This window comes from Pleurodeles waltl, chromosome 1_2 (assembly GCF_031143425.1).
Source record: "Pleurodeles waltl isolate 20211129_DDA chromosome 1_2, aPleWal1.hap1.20221129, whole genome shotgun sequence".
Taxonomy (NCBI): domain Eukaryota; kingdom Metazoa; phylum Chordata; class Amphibia; order Caudata; family Salamandridae; genus Pleurodeles; species Pleurodeles waltl.
In genome coordinates this window covers 1,195,166,627-1,195,188,200 of record NC_090437.1, presented here as the reverse complement: position 1 = coordinate 1,195,188,200, position 21,574 = coordinate 1,195,166,627, and the positions used below count along the sequence as shown (strand labels likewise).

The following is a 21,574-nucleotide window of genomic DNA, read 5'->3' as shown; positions in this document are numbered from 1 at the left end:
GCCAATTTAAAAAACGTTTTTTTCCTCACTGATGTATTCGGCTTTTAAGATAACTATGCCTTCCAACTGCACTATCTTTTCCGTTGTGGTGCTCGGTCTGCCCCGTAGTTCTGCTCCAGTAGCGCTTACAGTCTGTGCGGGGCATTATGACACCATCTGCATTCTAGGCCCACCTGCTGATTAGTTCACTGTGAGCTCAGTTATCACTTTACAGCTTTTGGAGATCTGCTGCAGACTTACGGTTGACCATTACTTAGCTGGTTTTCCCAGCGCAAGTGAGCAGTAATCAAAAGCCGAACCGCTTTACAGCCCTGGAATGGGGAGCAGCTCCTTTCAACACAAAGGGGTCTGCAGAAACAACCTCTGCATGGATGGCCCACACAGTAAATGTATGGGCTGCAGGACTGTTCAGCACTACAATCATCTGGCAGTCGGTCAGACAGTCCTACACACCAAGGGAGAAGTTCTGTAAGAGCCGTGCAAAACCAGCAACAAGACACCACCAATCGGTTCCTTGTCCTTGCTGCAGCATCCAACTCACTTCTGTTGCCTAAAGAGGCACTTTTGAGCCCCTTCCTGAGATTCTTTCCTGTTCTAAAATGGGAGGGAAAGCATGGGTCACATCTACTCCTCTGCCACCTCCGACCTCTACCTCAGTACAAGTCGGAGGTGGCAGAGGAGTAGATGTATCAAAAATAGGTATTCAGGTTACAGAGCTGTATGATTCATTTGCTGGATAGGTTTTCGTGAGGGGGGCACGACACAATGTTATGGCTGACGGCTCGTTTTCTAACCCAATATATCACAAACCACTGAGGTGCCCGATATGGCCTAACGCGGCACATGATCATATACTGAACCCTTTTATTAGTCCAGCAAAATACTAATTTCCAGCCTGTAATGGTATTAAAGGCACCCATGTGCCAATGGCTAATACTATTCAGCCACCCTTTCGACCAGTTATCCAGCAATCACTTGGGGCCAATGTGAGGGTCAGCTGTAAGCTGGACATAGACAGACTAAACTCAAATCTATGTGTTGCTCATTGCACAGGTCTTGCTCAGTTAGAACCTGATGCCAAATCAGCAGAAGGGTCAAGATGAGGCTGAGCATTTTGAACAAGCACCCAAAGACCTGCTTAAAATGGTCATCATAGACTTACAGCCCAAGACCTGAACAGGAGAAACATTCCGCAACTCTCATATAGCAAGCCAGAGGGCAACTTCGATGATCAAATGGAGTAATGTACTGCCAAGATGGATCATCAAGCTGACACAACCTCCTACCTAAAGAAATCTCAGGCCACTGAGGAGTACAGTCAAAGGTCTAATTTAGGGTGTGAAGGAAGCTATAACACTCCACAATTCATGGCTAAATCCTTCAAATTCAACCGTTTGTTGCTGTGCTTGACAACCTTCAGAGCTGCCTTCAATACTCTGAGTTTTGTTGACATTCTACCTACAACCTGATAAACAGGAGGAGGAGTTGGAAGTATCAACCACAATGTCACTGGCATACACAAGAACCTTTATAGTGTTGTCCAGACAGATAAAAGTAGGGAATCTTCAACGCTATGAATAGTTAGATACAGTGCCAGAGATGATGGATATTTCTGACGGTTAGCCCACTGAATCTGTAGACAACTTGAAAAATCATGGCTGATGCGGACTGGAACAACCAGTAGAGCGTAAAGGTCATTTAACACGGAAACAATTACGTTTGGGTAGCTATACAGTTCTAATATAGATCACAAAAAGTCTGATTGCTCAAATGCTTTGCTGGCTCTTCTGAGGTCCAGAAGAGGGCTGAGTGGGCCTAGTATCACCATCCGTCTCAGGGATGAAGTGGCCCAAGACTGAATTTTAAGTAGGAAAAAAAGGCTCCCTCTCAAGAGCGCAATTCGTTGTAGTTTTATAAGTGTTGTCTGTTCTGGTCCTTTGCAAGTTTTGCTTTATACATAACATTTTCTTTCTCAATTCATTGTAGCTAAGAACAAAAAATGTTTGTAAAGACTGGAATAAGATTGACAAATCACAGCATTAATCCGTACACATCATGTTATAAATTGTGGGGATGTATATAACTAGTCATCTGACATGTTCCACAACCCCACAAGTAACAAGAAAACCACTGTGACCCAAATACAAACACAATGTCCACGCACTTAAAGCCCGAAAGAGAAACAACTAGTGCCTTCAATGATGAGATGCCGTGCTTGCTAGCGTCTGTCTGCACGGTGACCATCATCGAATGGCTGCCACAGTCATCAGGGGTCTTAGAAATACAACTTTACTTTGATCAAGAACCTGCATATGTTGCACTGCGGAATGTTTTATTTTCCAAACCTGTCCCACTGGCATGAGCCAAATCATCTCCCTTAATACACTGAGGTTCTAACAAAATAACCTTCCAAATATTAGGCATTTACTTTCAATTCTTAAGTTGAAACAAAGAGCTACAGTTCTTCACGGAAAATCAATAAGGCTAATTCTATCACACTCTTGAAACGTTCCTCCCCTTTCCAACATAATTTCTATATTCACATTTTTCTATTTACAGTGCTTCGTTGCTCTACAGAAATACAAATGAAATACAATGACATTTGTTGGAACACATACGATTTTAAGTTAAAAAAGGAATTAACAGTTGTGACATCAGTGCATTACTAAAATTACAGTCATTCCCTCATAAGAGTGGATATACCTAAACGTAAGAACTAGGATTGTGTAGCTGGTGGGAAATGAAGCATAAAAAAGTGTAGAAAATATAATAGTATGATGTGAAATACAGGATTTCCATTTTGATTCTTGTTTCATGATTCACTGCATCACCAAAATCAATATTGCACTTGTTTGCGGTATCTCCGTTACCGCTTGGTGTTGCAGATTTTTTCTTAGCGTGCTTTTTCTTGGTCACAGGAAAGTGGCCTGCAGAGAGCACACTAAACTTTAGTTTGCAGCTCAAATGGTGATACCAGATCGCTCTTCCTCAACATCCTACGATTCTAAATGTATTGTGTATTTGTAGCACATTCTGTTATGAGTCCTTTTTTTTTTTTTAATCTTTCCTTCTCTGATTATCATCATCTTGAATTGTAGGCTGCTGGGTAAAGTAAGGAGCAGGACAAAAGTAATGTCAAAATAAGGAATAGCCATCAAATATGCCTCTCAAATAATAGGATCTGGAAAGAACAAATAAAAACATGAAAAAATGGTAGAGGTTCACTCGTTGCTTGTTCCTAAAAGACATCAAGTGAACAAGGCACAGTGGTGAGTTAAAAAAAAACCACATTAGTGCACACATGCACTGAAAATTCTACAAGCACGCTGAGGAGCAAAACTACAGTGCAAGAATTGTCAGCTCCTCTGTTCCGTTACTGCTTTCAACACACAACACTGAAGTTTACACAAAGTGTGTTGAAATATTCCATAATATAGGCTGTGCGCTGCATTCATCTGTACTCTACTCTACAAGCCGGAAAACATTCTCTTACAGAAAAAGGGTGTTATTGTGTTGATCCCTTGATTTACATGTTGTGTAAAAGTCAGTTTCAAAATCCTTAATTGATTTATGTTTCCATCCATTGAAGGTTACACCAACACTTGCCCTGTCTTCACTATACAGCAATTTCTTCCATTAGCAACAACTAAACACTGAGCCATGTTTTTCGGGTTCAGATCAGAAGCCAGAGCAGCTTATATACATATCTTGTATTTTTCTTGAGTAGAGTAACATCTGATGCACATATTCTTGATAAGCATGTTGCTGGATTACAAACTTTCACCAGCTTCAACTAATTGTTTTAGTGGATATTAGGAATAATGAAAGCATGCACAAACTTGGAGGTGAGGTGGGGCTGGTTGTATGTCAGAATATTTTAGGGAGGAATATTTTCTACAAGACTATCAAGTCCTAAATATTGCTTATAAAAATACCATGGAACTGGTAGTACATTTTCTACTATTAACTTCAATGGGGTGATATATTTTTGTTTAGGACACAATATTTATGCTGCATAATGTTCTGACTTTCATTTGTAGACGTAGCAACTTCTAGCTCCTCTGCCTTGGCAATATTTGGTTTTGTAATATTATAATAGAATCTGCAGATGGATAACAAGTTACAATCGGTACAATGTTAAGTCATATCTGTCACATGTGAGCGCCTGACTACTAGATTTTGCAACAATCAGCCAAATTTGGTTGCAAGCCATCTATAAAAGGGAAAATGATTGCACCCTAAAACATGTCTTTGGTCCTCTTGTAAACACTCAGCAATAAGATGTGAGAGAATCATGAAGGACTTGGGAGCCATTGGTCATGTGCATCTTCTCCCGGTCTACTGTGGTTTCAGTCCTTGCAGCATTTTGTAACTTTGAAATTTAAAATCACCATTGAGGCAAGCTGTCTGGCGTTATAGACATAAAAAACAAATGCTCTGTGTAGATTAGTAATTGCATGTAAGTGTCATATTTGTATACCAATGTTCTGTAACACACGAGAAGCAAAGGCAGTTAGCGGCAGACTACCTTTGTAGATATATATCTACAGACCTTAGGAGACATTATCCAGAGGAAAGGCAAGTAGTATTAGTCGCCAGACTTTCCACCTTCAGTGACTTCCTGTTGGAGTGTTTTCCTCTACATTTCTTTGGAAAATAGACCGGCAACATACGTCTCTATTGACTCTTCCTTTGCTCTTCGTCATTCTTCCTTGGTCTCCTGTTTTATTCTGCTGATAAGTAGTAATGGGAGCAGGAAACACAATGCGCAAGCACTGAAGCAGAGCTCAGGCCCCATCAGCCAGTACACTGCGAATGAGACAACAATTAGATCAACGGACAAAGCTCAATACAAAACACATTTATAGTGCGAGTTTCTATTAATGTTCCCATCACAATTCTGGGGATGAAGAAATCTACTTATTTTCTATTCTTGACAGCAACTGATGATAGTTTATTTGTAGTCTGTAGAACCTACTGTTTATTCTATATCCTAATTCTAGTATGATTGATTACACGTTGGGCTATGAGACTATATTGTATTAAGAAGTTATTAAACATTCTCTGCCACTGTTTTCAAGGTTATAGAACCCTTCCATCATCCTTGAGGCTTGTCCTTCTTCTCCTCCTCATCTTTTAAAAAGACTGAAGATTTTTTTTTATTATTATTTTAAGAAACATTTCCCATAAGTAGTTTTCTCTACTGATATAAGATCCTGAGCAAGGAATGGCCTTTAGACTACTGCAGCTCATGACAAGTCTACTTCATCCCAACCAGACAGTCCTCATTCTGGGTGCAACACTGCAATTAATGTACAGAGACTGATATCCCTTTTGGCCGATGCTACATATGACAAAGTGAGGTCAGCGGTGTTAGCAGTGAACACCGAGAAGGCCTTTGACACCCTAGAATGGGTCTATTTATACGATGTCATGCTATGCATGGGATTGGGCGCTGACTTAGTAAGCTGGACATGTGTACTTTACACTACTCCCACAGCATGAGTACGTATAGGCCAAACCATCTCCGACAACTATGAGAATGGACAGGGAACTGGTGTAGGAAGTTGGCTCTGTATGTACTATTTCAAAGTACGAAAGAGCATGCACAGAGTCCAAGGGTTCGGCTACCAATAGAGGTAAGATAGTGGCAAAAAGAGATAATTCTAATGCTCTATTTTGTGGTAGTGTGGTCAAGCAGTAGACTTATCAGAGGGTAGTGTTAAGCATTTGTTGTACACACACAGGCAATAAATGGGGAACACACACTCAAAAACAATTCCAGGCCAATAGTTTTTATATAGAAAATGAAAATGTCACTTACCCAGTGTACATCTGTTCGTGGCATCAGTCGCTGAGATTCACATGGTATGCATGAGCTCGCCATCTGGTGTTGGGTCGGAGTGTTACAAGTTGTTTTTCTTCGAAGAAGTGTTTTCGAGTCACGGGACCGAGTGACTCCTCCTTCTGTGCTCATTGCGCATGGGCGTCGACTCCATCTTTGATTGTTTTCCCCGCAGAGGGTGAGGTAGGAGTTGTACTATAGTAATAGTGCCCGCGCAATGAAAAATGTAAGTATGTACCTATTAAAGGATTAAGTAATATATATACAAATGTACAAAATTGAAGGTAACTTCTGAACTGCTACAGGCTTCCGGGGAGGTGGGTGGGTCCATGTGAATCTCAGCGACTGATGCCACGAACAGATGTACACTGGGTAAGTGACATTTTCAGTTCGATGGCATCTGTCGCTGTAGATACACATGGTATGCATAGACTAGTAAGCAGTTAGTTCCCCATAAGCGGTGGTTTAGCCTGTAGGAGTAGAAGTTGTCTGAAATAGAGTTCTTAATACAGCTTGACCTACTGTAGCTTGTTGTGCGGATAGCACATCTATACAGTAGTGTTTGGTGAATGTGTGAGGCGTAGACCAAGTGGCTGCCTTACATATTTCCTGCATTGGGATGTTTCCTAAAAAGGCCATTGAAGCACCTTTTTTCCTTGTTGAATGTGCCCTGGGAGTAATGGGCAGTTGTCTTTTTGCTTTAAGGTAGCAGATTTGGATGCATTTAACTATCCATCTGGCTATACCTTGTTTTGATATTGGGTTACCTGCATGAGGTTTTTGGAATGCAATAAATAGCTGTTTAGTTTTTCTGATGTTCTTTGTTCTGTCAATGTAGTACATTAATGCTCTTTTGACATCTAATGTATGTAGTGCTCTTTCAGCCACAGAATCTGGCTGTGGGAAAAAAACTGGTAGTTCTACCGTTTGATTTAGATGGAATGGTGAAATAACTTTTGGTAAAAATTTTGGATTAGGTCGTAGGACGACCTTATTTTTATGTATTTGTATAAAAGGCTCTTGTGTTGTGAACGCTTGAATTTCACTTACTCTTCTTAGAGATGTAATGGCGATGAGAAAGGCAACTTTCCAGGTTAGGAATTGTATTCCGCAAGAGTGCATGGGTTCGAAAGGTGGGCCCATGAGTCTTGTTAGAACCACGTTTAGGTTCCATGAAGGAACAGGTGGTGTTCTTGGTGGTATAATTCTTTTAAGCCCTTCTATGAATGCTTTGATAACTGGTATCCTATACAAGGAAGTTGAATAGGTAGTTTGCAGGTATGCAGATATTGCTGCAAGGTGTATTTTAATAGAAGAGAAGGCTAGCTTTGCTTTTTGTAAATGGAGCAAGTAATTTACTATATGTTTTGGAGTTGCGTCTAGTGGTTGTATCTGATTATGATGGCAGTACCAAACAAATCTTTTCCACTTACTTGCGTAGCAGTGTCTAGTGGATGGCCTTCTGGCCTGCTTTATGACTTCCATACACTCTTGGCTAAGTTGTAAGTGTCCGAATTCTAGGATTTCAGGAGCCAGATTGCTAGATTCAGCGATGCTGGGTCCGGGTGTCTGATCTGTTGGTTGTGTTGCGTTAACAGATCTGGTTTGTTGGGCAGTTTGATGTGTGGTACTACAGACAGATCTAGCAGTGTTGTGTACCAGGGTTGTCTTGCCCACGTTGGTGCTATTAAAATGAGTTTGAGTTTGTTTTGACTCAATTTGTTTACTAGGTAAGGAAGGAGAGGGAGAGGAGGAAAAGCGTAAGCAAATATTCCTGACCAGTTCATCCATAGGGCATTGCCTTGGGATTGCTTGTGTGGGTATCTGGACGCGAAGTTTTGGCATTTTGCGTTCTCTTTTGTTGCAAATAAGTCTATTTGTGGTGTTCCCCAGAGTGTGAAGTAGGTGTTCAGAATCTGTGGGTGGATTTCCCATTCGTGGACTTGCTGGTGATCTCGAGAGAGATTGTCTGCCAGCTGATTCTGGATCCCCGGAATAAACTGTGCTATTAGACCAATTTGATGGTGGATTGCCCACTTCCATATTTTTTGAGCTAACAAGCTTAACTGCGTTGAATGTGTTCCTCCTTGTTTGTTTAGATAATACATCGTTGTCATGTTGTCTGTTTTGACAAGGATGTATTTGTGGGTTATGATTGGTTGGAAAGCTTTTAGTGCTTGAAAAACTGCTAATAATTCTAGATGATTTATATGCAGTTTTGTTTGATGTATGTTCCATTGTCCTCTTATGTTGTGTTGATTGAGATGTGCTCCCCACCCTGTCATGGAAGCATCTGTTGTTATTACGTACTGTGGCACTGGGTCTTGGAAAGGCCGCCCTATGTTTAAATTTATACTGTTCCACCATAGAAGCGAGAGGTAAGTTTGGCGGTCTAGCAACACCAGATCTAGAAGGTGACCCTGTGCTTGAGACCACTGTGAGGCTAGGCACTGTTGTAAGGGCCTCATGTGCAGTCTTGCGTTTGGGACAATGGCTATGCATGAGGACATCATGCCTAGGAGCTGTAGTATTGTTCTTGCTTGTATTGTTTGGTTTGGAGACATGTGTTGAATGACTCTGTTGAAATTGTGGATCCTTTGTGGAGTTGGCGTTGCTACTCCTTTTGTCGTGTCTATTATGGCTCCTAGATATTGCTGTACTTTGCTTGGCAGAATGTTTGATTTTGCAAAGTTGACGGTGAACCCTAGTTTGTAGAGGGTTTGTATGACTTGATTTGTGTGGTTTGAGCATTGTGTGAGCGAACTGGTTTTGATTAGCCAGTCGTCTAGATACGGGAACACATGTATTTGCTGCCTTCTGATGTGTGCAGCGACTACTGCTAGGCATTTTGTGAATACTCTTGGAGCGGTTGTTAAACCAAAAGGCAATACTTTGAATTGGTAATGTATTCCTTTGAATACAAACCTTAGATATTTCCTGTGTGATTGATGTATTGGTATATGGAAATATGCGTCCTTGAGGTCTAGGGTTGTCATGTAGTTGTGTTTTTTGAGCAATGGTAACACTTCTTGTAGTGTGACCATGTGAAAGTGGTCTGATTTGATGAATGTGTTTACTACTCTGAGGTCTAGAATTGGTCTCAGTGTTTCGTCCTTTTTTGGTATCAAGAAGTACAGTGAATAAACTCCTGTGTTTATTTGTGTGCTTGGTACTAATTCTATTGCATTTTTTTGCAGTAGTGCTTGAACTTCTATCTCTAGAAGCTGTGAGTGGTATTTTGATAAATTTTGTGATTTTGGTGGTATGTCTGGGGGGAATTGCAGGAATTCTATGCAATAACCATGTTGGATAATTGCTAGGACCCATGTGTCTGTAGTTATTTTGTCCCATGCTTCGTAATATTGACGTATCCTCCCCCCCACTGGTGTTGTGTGGGAGGGGTGAGTGACGTGTGAGTCACTGCTTGTTGGTAGTGGTTTTGGGGCTTTGAAATCTTCCTCTATTCCTAGGGAATTGCCCCCCTCTATACTGGCCCCGAAAACCTCCCCTGTACTGTCCCTGGTAGGTGGGCGGTGCGGACTGTGAGGTGCTAGCTTGTGTGGCCTGACCCCGAAACCCTCCTCTAAAAGGTGTTTTGCGGAAGGTGTTATAAGATCCTCTGCTCTGCGGGGAGTAGAGTGCGCCCATGGCCTTGGCAGTGTCAGTGTCCTTCTTGAGCTTTTCTATGGCTGTGTCGACCTCCGGACCGAACAGAAGTTTTTCGTTGACTGGCATGTTAAGCACTGCCTGCTGAATTTCTGGCTTGAATCCAGACGTTCTGAGCCATGCGTGCCTACGGATGGTAACCGACGTATTAATGGTCCTTGCGGCTGTGTCTGCTGCATCCATGGAGGAGCGTATTTGATTGTTGGAAATGTTTTGACCCTCCTCAACAACCTGTTTTGCTCTTTTTTGCAGATCTTTTGGGAGATGTTCAATGAGATGCTGCATCTCATCCCAGTGGGCTCTGTCGTATCGCGCTAGCAGCGCTTGTGAATTTGCGATGCGCCACTGGTTTGCTGCTTGGACAGCAACCCTCTTCCCAGCTGCATCGAACTTCCTGCTTTCTTTATCTGGGGGAGGTGCATCCCCAGAAGTGTGTGAATTTGCCCGTTTTCTGGCAGCCCCTACCACCACAGAATCTGGTGGCAGCTGAGAGGTGATGAATACAGGGTCCGTAGGAGGCGCCTTATACTTTTTGTCCACCCTAGGCGTCACTGCCCTACTTTTAACTGGCTCCTTGAAAATGTCCTTTGCATGGCGTAGCATGCCTGGGAGCATCGGCAGGCTTTGGTAGGAGCTGTGGGTTGAAGAGAGGGTGTTAAATAAAAAATCATCCTCTACTTGTTCAGAGTGTAGTTCCACATTATGGAATAGTGCTGCTCTAGCCACCACTTGTGAGTAGGCTGTGCTGTCTTCCGGTGGTGATGGCCTAGTTGGGTATGTGTCTGGGCTGTTATCAGACACCGGTGCGTCGTACAAGTCCCACGCATCCTGATCTTGGTCATCGTGGCTCATGGCGGTGTGAGCTGGCGAATGTGACGGGGTGTAAGTTGGCAAAGCCGGAGTTACAGGTGGAGGCGAGGGAGGAGGTGTTACCTTTTGTGCTGTTTGTTGCTGAGGAGTAAACTGAAGCGTTCTCTTTCGTTTGACAGGTGGAAGGGTACTGATCTTCCCAGTCCCCTGCTGAATAAAGATACGCTTTTGCGTGTGATCCACTTCAGTGGATTGCAGTTCTTGTTCAAATCTATGTTTCTTCATTTGTGAAGACATAGAATGCTCTTCAGTATAGGAGCCTGAAACAGGGTCTGATGTCGCTTTTTTCGGCTCCGAAAACCCTGTTGATTGTTTTTTCGGCTCCGAGGTAACCTTCCTCTTTTTCTGTGCCGAAAATTCTTGGCCTCTATGGGCTTCGGCGCCACTGTCTCGGCGTAGATCCGTGTCGACACCGAACTCTCGGTGTCGATGCTTCTGTTTAGCACTCTCTCGGTCCCGAGGAGGCTGCGTGTCGGTGTCTCGACCGAAGTCGGACGATCTCGACACTGAATGGGCCTTTTTCGGTGCCGATTGTTGGTCACCGAGAATTTGGGTGGAGCCATGGCCGGTTGGCAGTGGCGTCCCCTGGACCTTCTTTCCTTTTTTAAGTTCTGATCTCGACGTCTTACTCACAGTTTTTGTAGAGTCTAGCTCGTCGGAGTCTGAATCCTGGATGGAAAAGGATTCCTCCTGTTCCTCTTCTGTCTCGAACTGTCGACGCTCCTTTGGCGTGGACGCCATCTGCAGTCTTCTCGCTCGACGGTCGCGCAGAGTTTTTCGGGACCGGAACGCCCGACAGGCCTCACAGGATTCTTCGCTGTGCTCGGGTGACAGGCACAGGTTACAGACCGAGTGTAGGTCCGTATAAGGATATTTGTTGTGGCATTCGGGGCAGAATCGAAACAGGGTCCGTTCCATCGGCGTTGTTCTCCACGCGGTCGGGCCGACTAGGCCCCGACGGGGTGCCGAAATCTACCCCGAAGGGCACCGAAGCACTTCGATGTTCAACGCGTCGTCGTATGTGTCTATCTCGAACCGGATCGCAACGATACCGTTGAAAATCTTCCGTTTTCAGCTATCTTTCCGTTCCGAAACTCGGAGCGACAGGAACACGTCCGAACCCGATGGCGGAAAGAAAACAATCGAAGATGGAGTCGACGCCCATGCGCAATGAGCACAGAAGGAGGAGTCACTCGGTCCCGTGACTCGAAAACACTTCTTCGAAGAAAAACAACTTGTAACACTCCGACCCAACACCAGATGGCGAGCTCATGCATACCATGTGTATCTACAGCGACAGATGCCATCGAACATATATTTTCTTAGTTTATTTTAAGAACCACAGGTTCAAGATTTACAAACAATACTTTAAATGAAAGGTATTTCACTTAGGAACTTTAGGAACTTTGAATTAGCAAAATAGCATATACAGTTTTCACACAAATGGCAATAAGCTATTTTAAAACTGGACACTGCAATTTTCAACAGTTCCTGGGGGAGGTAAGTGTTTGTTAGTTTTGCAGGTAAGTAAACCACCTACAGGGTTCAAAGTTGGGTCCAAGGTAGCCCACCGTTGGGGGTTCAGAGCAACCCCAAAGTTACCACACCAGCAGCTCAGGGCCGGTCAGGTGTAGAGGTCAAAGTGGTGCCCAAAACACATAGGCTTCAATGGAGAAGGGGGTGCCCCGGTTCCAGTCTGCCAGCAGGTAAGTACCCGCGTCTTCGGAGGGCAGACCAGGGGGGTTTTGTAGGGCACCGGAGGGACACAAGTCAGCACAAAGAGTACACCCTCAGCAGCACGGGAGCGGCCGGGTGCAGTGTGCAAACAGGCGTCAGGTTTGCAATGTAGTTCAATGGGAGACCCAGGGGTCTCTTCAGCGATGCAGGCAGGCAAGGGGGGGAGGCTCCTCGGGGTTCCCACCACAAGGGAGAGGGCCACCTGGGGGTCGCTACTGCACTGGAGGTCGGATCCTTCAGGTCCTGGGGGCTGCGGGTGCAGGGTCCTTACCAGGCGTCGGGTTCTTAGAAGCAGGCAGTCGCGATCAGGGGGAGCCTCTGGATGCCCTCTGCAGGCGTCGCTGTGGGGGCTCAGGGGGGTCAACTCTGGCTACTCACGGGCTCGCAGTCGACGGGGAGTCCTCCCTGTAGTGTTGGTTCTCCACAAGTCGAGCCGGGGCGTCGGGTTAAAGTCTCACGCTTCCGGCGGGAAACATGTGTTCTTTCAAAGTTGCTTCTTTGTTGCAAAGATGTTTCTTCTTTAGAGCAGAGCCGCTGTCCTCAGGAGTTCTTGGTCCTTTTAGATGCAGGGTAGTCCTTTGAGGCTTAAGAGGTCGCTGGACCCTGTGGAACGCGTTACTGTTGCAGTTTTTCTTGAAGTGGGGAGACAGGCCGGTAGAGCTGGGGCCAAAGCAGTTGGTGTCTCCGTCTTCTCTGCAGGTTTTTCAGCTCAGCAGTCCTTCTTCGTCTTAGGTTGCAGGAATCTATCTTGCTTGGTTCTGGGGTCCCCTAAATACTCAATTATGGGGTGTGTTTAGGTCTGGTTGGTTAGTAGCCAATGGCTACTAGCCCTGAGGGTGGCTACACCCTCTTTGTGCCTCCTCCCTGAGGGGAGGGGGGCACATCCCTAATCCTATTGGGGGAATCCTCCATCTGCAAGATGGAGGATTTCTAAAAGTCAGAGTCGCCTCAGCTCAGGACACCTTAGGGGCTGTCCTGACTGGCCAGTGACTCCTCCTTGTTTTTCTCATTATCTCCTCCGTCCTTGCTGCCAAAAGTGGGGCCGTGGCCGGAGGGGGCCGGCAACTCCACTAGATGGAGTGCCCTGGGGTGCTGTAACAAAGGGGGTGAGCCTTTGAGGCTCACCGCCAGGTGTTACAGTTCCTGCAGGGGGAGGTGAGAAGCACCTCCACCCAGTAAAGGCTTTGTTACTAGCCACAGAGTGACAAAGGCACTCTCCCCATGTGGCCAGCAACATGTTTGGTGTGTGGCAGGCTGCTAAAACTAGTCAGCCCACACTAGAAGTCGGGTATGGTTTCAGGGGGCATCTCTAAGATGCCCTCTGGGGTGTATTTTACAATAAAATGTACACTGGCATCAGTGTGCATTTATTGTGCTGAGAAGTTTGATACTAAACTTCCCAGTTTTCAGTGTAGCCATTATGGTGCTATGGAGTTCGTGCATGACAGACTCCCAGACCATATACTCTTATGGCTACCCTTCACTTCCAATGTCTAAGGTTTTGCTTAGACACTGTAGGGGCATAATGCTTATGCACTTATGCCCTCACCTATGGTATAGTGCACCCTGCCTTAGGGCTGTAAGGCGTGCTAGAAGGGTGACTTATCTATGCCATAGGCAGTGTGAGGTTGGCATGGCACCTTGAGGGGAGTGCCATGTCGACTTAGTCATTTTCTCCCCACCAGCACACACAAGCTGGCAAGCAGTGTGTCTGTGCTGAGTGAGGGGTCTCCAGGGTGGCATAAGACATGCTGCAGCCCTTAGAGACCTTCCCTGGCATCAGGGCCCTTGGTACCAGTTACAAGGGACTTACACCTGGATGCCAGGGCGTGACAATTGTGGAAACAAAGGTACAGGTTAGGAAAAGAACACTGGTGCTGGGGCCTGATTAGCAGGCCTCAGCACACTTTCAAATCATAACTTGGCATCAGCAAAGGCAAAAAGGCAGGGGGTAACCATGCCAAGGATGCATTTCCTTACAGAACCCCCCCCCCCCCCAAACGAAAGAGGATGAGACTAACCTTTCCCAAGAGAGTCTTCATTTTCTAAGTGGAAGAACCTGGAAAGGCCATCTGCATTGGCATGGGCAGTCCCAGGTCTGTGTTCCACTATAAAGTCCATTCCCTGTAGGGAGATGGACCACCTCAACAGTATTGGATTTTCACCTTTCATTTGCATTAGCCATCTGAGAGGTCTGTGGTCAGTCTGAACTACAAAGTGAGTACCAAAGAGGTATGGTCTCAGCTTCTTCAGGGACCAAACCACAGCAAAGGCCTTCCTCTCAATGGCACTCCAACGCTGCTCCCTCGGGAGTAACCTCCTGCTAATGAAAGCAAGAGGCTGGTCAAGGACATCATCATTTGTTTGGGACAAAACTGCCCCTATCCCATGTTCAGAGGCATCAGTCTGCACAATGAACTGCTTGGAGTAATCTGGAGATTTGAGAACTGGTGCTGTGCACATTGCTTGTTTCAGGGTGTCAAAGGCCTGTTGGCATTCTACAGTCCAGTTTACCTTCTTGGGCATTTTCTTGGAGGTACGTTCTGTGAGGGGTGTCACTATGGATCCATATCCCTTCACAAACCTCCTGTAGTACCCAGTCAAGCCAAGGAATGCCCTGACTTGAGTCTGGGTTTTTGGAGCTGCCCAGTCCAGAATAGTCTGGATCTTGGGCTGGAGTGGCTGAACTTGGCCTCCACCTACAAGGTGTCCCAAGTAAACCACAGTTCCCTGCCCTATCTGGCATTTGGATGCCTTGATAGAGAGGCGTGCTGCTTGCAGGGCCTTCAAAACCTTCTTCAGGTGGACCAGGTGATCCTGCCAGCTGGAGCTAAAGACAGCAATATCGTCAAGATAAGCTGCACTAAAGGACTCCAAGCCAGCGAGGACTTGATTCACCAACCTTTGGAAGGTGGCAGGGGCATTCTTTAAACCAAAGGGCATCACAGTGAACTGATAGTGCCCATCAGGTGTGGAGAATGCTGTCTTTTCTTTTGCTCCTGGTGCCATTTTGATTTGCCAATACCCTGCTGTCAAGTCAAAGGTACTTAAGTATTTGGCAGCACCTAGTTTGTCTATCAGTTCATCTGGCCTTGGAATGGGATGGGCATCTGTCTTGGTGACAGAATTAAGTCCTCTGTAGTCCACACAAAACCTCATCTCTCTCTTTCCATCTTTGGTGTGAGGTTTGGGGACTAAGACCACTGGGCTAGCCCAAGGGCTGTCAGAGTGCTCAATGACTCCCAATTCCAGCATCTTGTGGACTTCCACTTTGATGCTTTCCTTAACTTGGTCAGACTGTCTGAAATTTTTTGTTTTTGACAGGCATGCTGTCTCCTGTGTCCACATCATGGGTACACAGGGGTGTCTGACCAGGGGTTAGGGAAAAGAGCTCAGAAAATGGTTGCAGGACCTTCCTACAGTCAGATTGCTGTTGGCCAGAGAGGGTGTCTGAATAGATCACTCCATCTACTGAACCATCTTTAGGGTCTGTGGAGAGGAGATCAGAGAGAGGTTCACTCTCAGCTTCCTGGTCCTCATATGTTACCATCAACAGATTCACATCTGCCCTGTCATGGAAGAGTTTGAAGCGGTTCACATGGATCACCCTTTTGGGGGTCCTGCTAGTGCCTAGGTCTACCAGGTAGGTGACCTGACTCTTCCTCTCTAGCACTGGGTAAGGGCCACTCCATCTGTCCTGAAGTGCACTGGGAGCCACAGGCTCCAGAACCCAGACTTTCTGCCCTGGCTGAAACTCAACCATAGCAGCCTTTTGGTCATACCACACCTTCTGGAGTTGTTGGCTGGCCTCAAGGTTTTTACTTGCCTTTTCCATGTACTCTGCCATCCTTGAACGTAGGCCTAGTACATAGTTCACTATATCGTGTTTAGGCTCATGAAGAGGTCTCTCCCAGCCTTCTTTTAGAAGAGCTAGTGGTCCCCTGACAGGATGGCCAAACAAAAGTTCAAAGGGGGAAAACCCTACTCCCTTCTGACGCACCTCTCTGTAGGCGAAAAGCAGACATGGCAAGAGGACATCCCATCTCCTTTTGAGTTTTTCAGGGAGCCCCATTATCATGCCTTTCAATGTCTTGTTAAATCTTTCTACAAGACCATTGGTTTGTGGATGGTATGGTGTGGTGAATTTGTAAGTTACCCCACACTCATTCCACATATGTTTCAGGTATGCTGACATGAAGTTTGTACCTCTGTCAGACACCACCTCCTTAGGAAATCCCACTCTGGTAAAAATACCAATGAGTGCTTTGGCTACTGCAGGGGCAGTAGTCGACCTAAGGGGAATTGCTTCAGGGTATCTAGTAGCATGATCCACTACTACTAGTATGTATTGGTTCCCTGAGGCTGTGGGAGGTTCAAGTGGACCCACTATGTCCACACCCACTCTTTCAAAGGGGACCCCCACCACTAGAACCACTGGAAGTAGAATGAGGGGGGCCTTTGGGTGTCCACCTGTCTTACCACTGGCTTGACAGATGGCACAGGAGACACAAAACACCTTGACCTTATGGGACATGTTGGGCCAACAGAAGTGGTTGACTAATCTCTCCCACGTCTTGGTCTGTCCCAAATGCCCAGCAAGAGGAATATCATGAGCTAAGGTCAGAATGAACTCCCTAAACTCCTGAGGCACTACCACTCTCCTAGTGGCACCAGATTTGGGATCTCTTGCCTCAGTGTAAAGGAGTCCATCTTCCCAATAGACTATGTGTTCCTGTTATTTTTCCTTTGGACTCTTCAGCAGCTTGCTGCCTAAGGCCTTCAAGAGAGGGACAGGTTTCTTGTCCCTTACACAACTGTTCCTTTGAGGGTCCCCCCGGGCCTAGGAGCTCAACCTGATAAGGTTCTAACTCCATGGGCTCAGTTCCCTCAGGGGGCAGAACTTTTTCCTGGGAAGAGAGGTTCACTTTCTCTTGTTGTGTTGAAGCTGGTTCCCCAGTCTTCTTTCCTTTTCTCTTGGAAGGTTGTGCCCTTTTTCCAGGCTCCAACACCACTTTTTCACCCTGAGCTTTGCACTGTGCCCTTGTCTTGACACACACCAGTTCAGGGATACCCAGCATGGCTGCATGGGTTTTCAGTTCTACCTCAGCCCATGCAGAGGACTCCAGGTCATTTCCAAGCAAACAGTCTACAGGGATATTTGAGGAGACCACCACCTGTTTCAGGCCATTGACCCCTCCCCACTCTAAAGTTACCATAGCCACAGGATGTACTTTAGTCTGATTGTCAGCATTGGTGACTGGGTAAGTTTGTCCAGCCAGGTATTGACCAGGGGAAACCAGTTTCTCTGTCACCATGGTGACACTGGCACCTGTATCCCTCAGGCCTTCTACACTTGTCCCATTAATTAAGAGTTGCTGCCTGTATTTTTGCATATTAGGGGGCCTATCAGCCAGTGTGGCTAAATCCACCCCACCCTCAGAGACTAATGTAGCTTCAGTGTGAACCCTGATTTGCTCTGGGCACACTGTTAATCCCACTTGGGAGACTGGCCATTCCAGTGTTAGCTGGAGTAGAGTTAGAAGTGGAACCTTTCTTGGGACAGGCCTTGTCTCCAGTTTGGTGTCCTTGCTGATTACAGCTACGACACCAGGCCTTTTTGGGATCAAAGTTTTTACCCTTGTACCCAAAATTGGATTGTGAAGAAGATCTGTACCCTCCCTCCTGAACAGGTTTTTGGGGCCCTATATAAGACTCTTTACTTTTTCCCTTGGATGTCTCAACACTCTTCCCCTGGGGAGTCTTTGTGACCCCTTTCGTTTGGTCACCCCCTGTGGAAGTCTTGGTCACCCTAGTTTTGGCCCAATGGTCCGCCTTCTTTCCCAATTCTTGGGGAGAAATTGGTCCTAGGTCTACCAGATGCTGATGCAATTTATCATTGAAACAATTACTTAACAGGTGTTCTTTCACAAATAAATTGTACAGCCCATCATAATCATTTACACCACTGCCATGAATCCAACCATCCAGTGTTTTCACTGAGTAGTCTACAAAATCAACCCAGGTCTGGCTCTAGGATTTTTGAGCCCCCCTGAACCTAATTCTATACTCCTCGGTGGAGAATCCAAAGCCCTCAATCAGGGTAGCCTTCATGAGGTCATAGGATTCTGCATCTTTTCCAGAGAGTGTGAGGAGTCTATCCCTACACTTTCCAGTGAACATTTCCCAAAGGAGAGCACCCTAGTGAGATCTGTTTACTTTTCTGGTTGCACAAGCCCTCTCAAAAGCTGTGAACCATTTGGTGATGTCATCACCATCTTCATATTTAGTTACAATCCCTTTTTGGATTTTCAACATGTCAGGAGAATCTCTGACCCTATTTATGTTGCTGCCACCATTGATGGGACCTAGGCCCATCTCTTGTCTTTTCCTTTCTATGGCTAGGATCTGTCTTTCCAAAGCCAATCTTTTGACCATCCTGGCTAACTGGAGATCATCTTCATTGAGGCTGCCCTCAATACTTCCAGAGTTGCTGGACTCTCCTGTGAGAGAAGCAGCATCTCTGACTATCACTTGTGGAGACAGGGTTTGAGGGACCCTGTTCTCCCTAACTAGGAGTAGGGGTGGGAAATCCTCCACATCACTAGCTTCCCCCTCTAGGAAGGTATCCTCAGAGGGGTTGTTCTTAGCAAACTCTGCCAAAAGCTCCTGGAGCTGTACTTTGGTAGGGTTTGAACCAGTTTTAATCTTTTTGATTTTGCAGAGAGACCTTAACTCTGACATCCTAGAAGGGTGAGGTTGAGTGCCATCACAATCTCTTCTGCAGCAGACATTGTTTCTAAAAGTTGGAATACTTTTTAAGAATCTAAAACTATCTCTAGAACTTAATTCAAATTTTTACAAAACTTTTAAACTCTAAAAGAAATGCTAACAGGGACTAACACAAAGCCCTAGCAGGACTTTTAAAAATTTAGAAAAATAGCTCAAATTTCAAAAATCAGTTTCTAATGACAATTTTTGGAATTTAGTCGTGTGATCAGGTATTGGCTGAGTAGTCCAGCAAATGAAAAGTCTTGTACCCCACCGCTGATCCACCAATGTAGGAAGTTGGCTCTGTATGTACTATTTCAAAGTAAGAAATAGCATGCACAGAGTCCAAGGGTTCCCCTTAGAGGTAAGATAGTGGCAAAAAGAGATAATTCTAATGCTCTATTTTGTGGTAGTGTGGTCGAGCAGTAGGCTTATCAGACGGTAGTGTTAAGCATTTGTTGTACACACACAGGCAATAAATGGGGAACACACACTCAAAGACAATTCCAGGCCAATAGGTTTTTATATAAAAAAATATATTTTCTTAGTTTATTTTAAGAAACACAGGTTCAAGATTTACAAACAATACTTTAAATGAAAGGTACTTAGGAACTTTAGGAACTTTGAATTAGCAAAATAGCATATACAGTTTTCACATAAATGGCAATAAGCTATTTTAAAACTGGACACAGTGCAATTTTCAACAGTTCCTGGGGGAGGTAAGTGTTTGTTAGTTTTGCAGGTAAGTAAACCACCTACAGGGTTCAAAGTTGGGTCCAAGTTAGCCCACCGTTGGGGGTTCACAGCAACCCCAAAGTTACCACACCAGCAGCTCAGGGCCGGTCAGGTGCAGAGGTCAAAGTGGTGCCCAAAACACATAGGCTTCAATGGAGAAGGGGGTGCCCCGGTTCCAGTCTGCCAGCAGGTAAGTACCCGCGTCTTCGGAGGGCAGACCAGGGGGGTTTTGTACGGCACCAGGGGGGACACAAGTCAGCACAAAGAGTACACCCTCAGCGGCACGGGGGCGGCCGGCCGGGTGCAGTGTGCAAACAGGTGTCAGGTTTGCAATGTAATTCAATGGGAGACCCAGGGGTCTCTTCAGCGATGCAGGGAGGCTAAGGGGGGGGGGGGGGGGGGGGGCTCCTCGGGGTAGCCATAACCTGGGCAAGGGAGAGGGCCACCTGGGGGTCGCTCCTGTACTGGAGGTCGGATCTTTCAGGTCCTGGGGGCTGCGGGTGCAGGGTCCTTAACAGGCGTTGGGTTCTTAGAAGCAGGCAGTCGCGGTCAGGGGGAGCCTCTGGATTCCCTCTGAAGGCATTGCTGTGGGGGCTCAGGGGGGTCAACTCTGGCTACTCACGGGCTCGCAGTCGCCGGGAAGTCCTCCCTGTAGTGTTGGTTCTCCACAAGTCGAGCCGGGGGCGTCGGGTGCAGAGTGCAAAGTCTCACGCTTCCGGCGGGAAACGTGTGTTCTTTCAAAGTTGCTTCTTTGTTGCAAAGATGTTTCTTCTTTGGAGCAGAGCCGCTGTCCTCAGGAGTTCTTGGTCCTTTTAGATGCAGGGTAGTCCTCTGAGGCTTCAGAGGTCGCTGGACCCTGTGAAACGCGTCGCTGTTGCAGTTTTTCTTGAAGTGGGGAGACAGGCCGGTAGAGCTGGGGCCAAAGCAGTTGGTGTCTCCGTCTTCTCTGCAGGTTTTTCAGCTCAGCAGTCCTTCGTCTTAGGTTGCAGGAATCTATCTTGCTGTATTCTGGGAGCCCCTAAATACTCAATTTAGGGGTGTGTTTAGGTCTGGGGGGTTAGTAGCCAATGGCTACTAGCCCTGAGGGTGGCTACACCCTCTTTGTGCCTCCTCCCTGAGGGGAGGGGGGCACATCCCTAATCCTATTGGGGAAATCCTCCATCTACAAGATGGAGGATTTCTAAAAGTCAGAGTCGCCTCAGCTCAGGACACCTTAGGGGCTGTCCTGACTGGCCAGTGACTCCTCCTTGTTTTTCTCATTATCTCCTCTGGCCTTGCTGCCAAAAGTGGGGCCGTGGCCGGAGGGGGCGGGCAACTCCACTAGCTGGAGTGCCCTGGGATGCTGTAACAAAGGGGATGAGCCTTTGAGGCTCACCGCCAGGTGTTACAGTTCCTGCAGTGGGAGGTGAGAAGCACCTCCACCCAGTACAGGCTTTGTTACTAGCCACAGAGTGACAAAGGCACTCTCCCCATGTGGCCAGCAACATGTCTGGTGTGTGGCAGGCTGCTAAAACTAGTCAGCCCACACTAGAAGTTGGGTGTGGTTTCAGGGGGGCATCTCTAAGATGCCCTCTGGGGTGTATTTCACAATAAAATGTACACTAGCATCAGTGTGCATTTATTGTGCTGAGAAGTTTAATACCAAACTTCACAGTTTTCAGTGTAGCCATTATGGTGCTGTGGAGTTCGTGCATGACAGACTCCCAGACCATATACTCTTATGGCTACCCTGCACTTACAATGTCTAAGGTTTTGCTTAGACACTGTAGGGGCATAATGCTCATGCACTTATGCCATCACCTATGGTATAGTGCACCCTGCCTTAGGGCTGTAAGACCAGCTAGAGGGGTGACTTATCTATGCCATAGGCAGTGTGAGGTTGGCATGGCACCCTGAGGGGAGTGCCATGTCGACTTAGTCATTTTCTCCCCACCAGCACACACAAGCTGGCAA

The 21,574-nt window shown here is 46.2% G+C and overlaps 1 protein-coding gene across 1 annotated transcript in view; it reads right to left on the bottom strand.

Moving 5' to 3' along the window:
- Positions 1 to 2,315: 2,315 nt before the first annotated feature.
- Positions 2,316 to 21,574, bottom strand: part of MFSD10 (major facilitator superfamily domain containing 10) — a 172,558-nt gene continuing 153,299 nt past the window's right edge. The window contains exon 13 of the mRNA XM_069203516.1: positions 2,316 to 4,809. Coding sequence (XP_069059617.1) covers positions 4,703 to 4,809 — 107 coding nt within the window. The 3' untranslated portion in view covers positions 2,316 to 4,702. The remainder of the gene's footprint in view (positions 4,810 to 21,574) is intronic.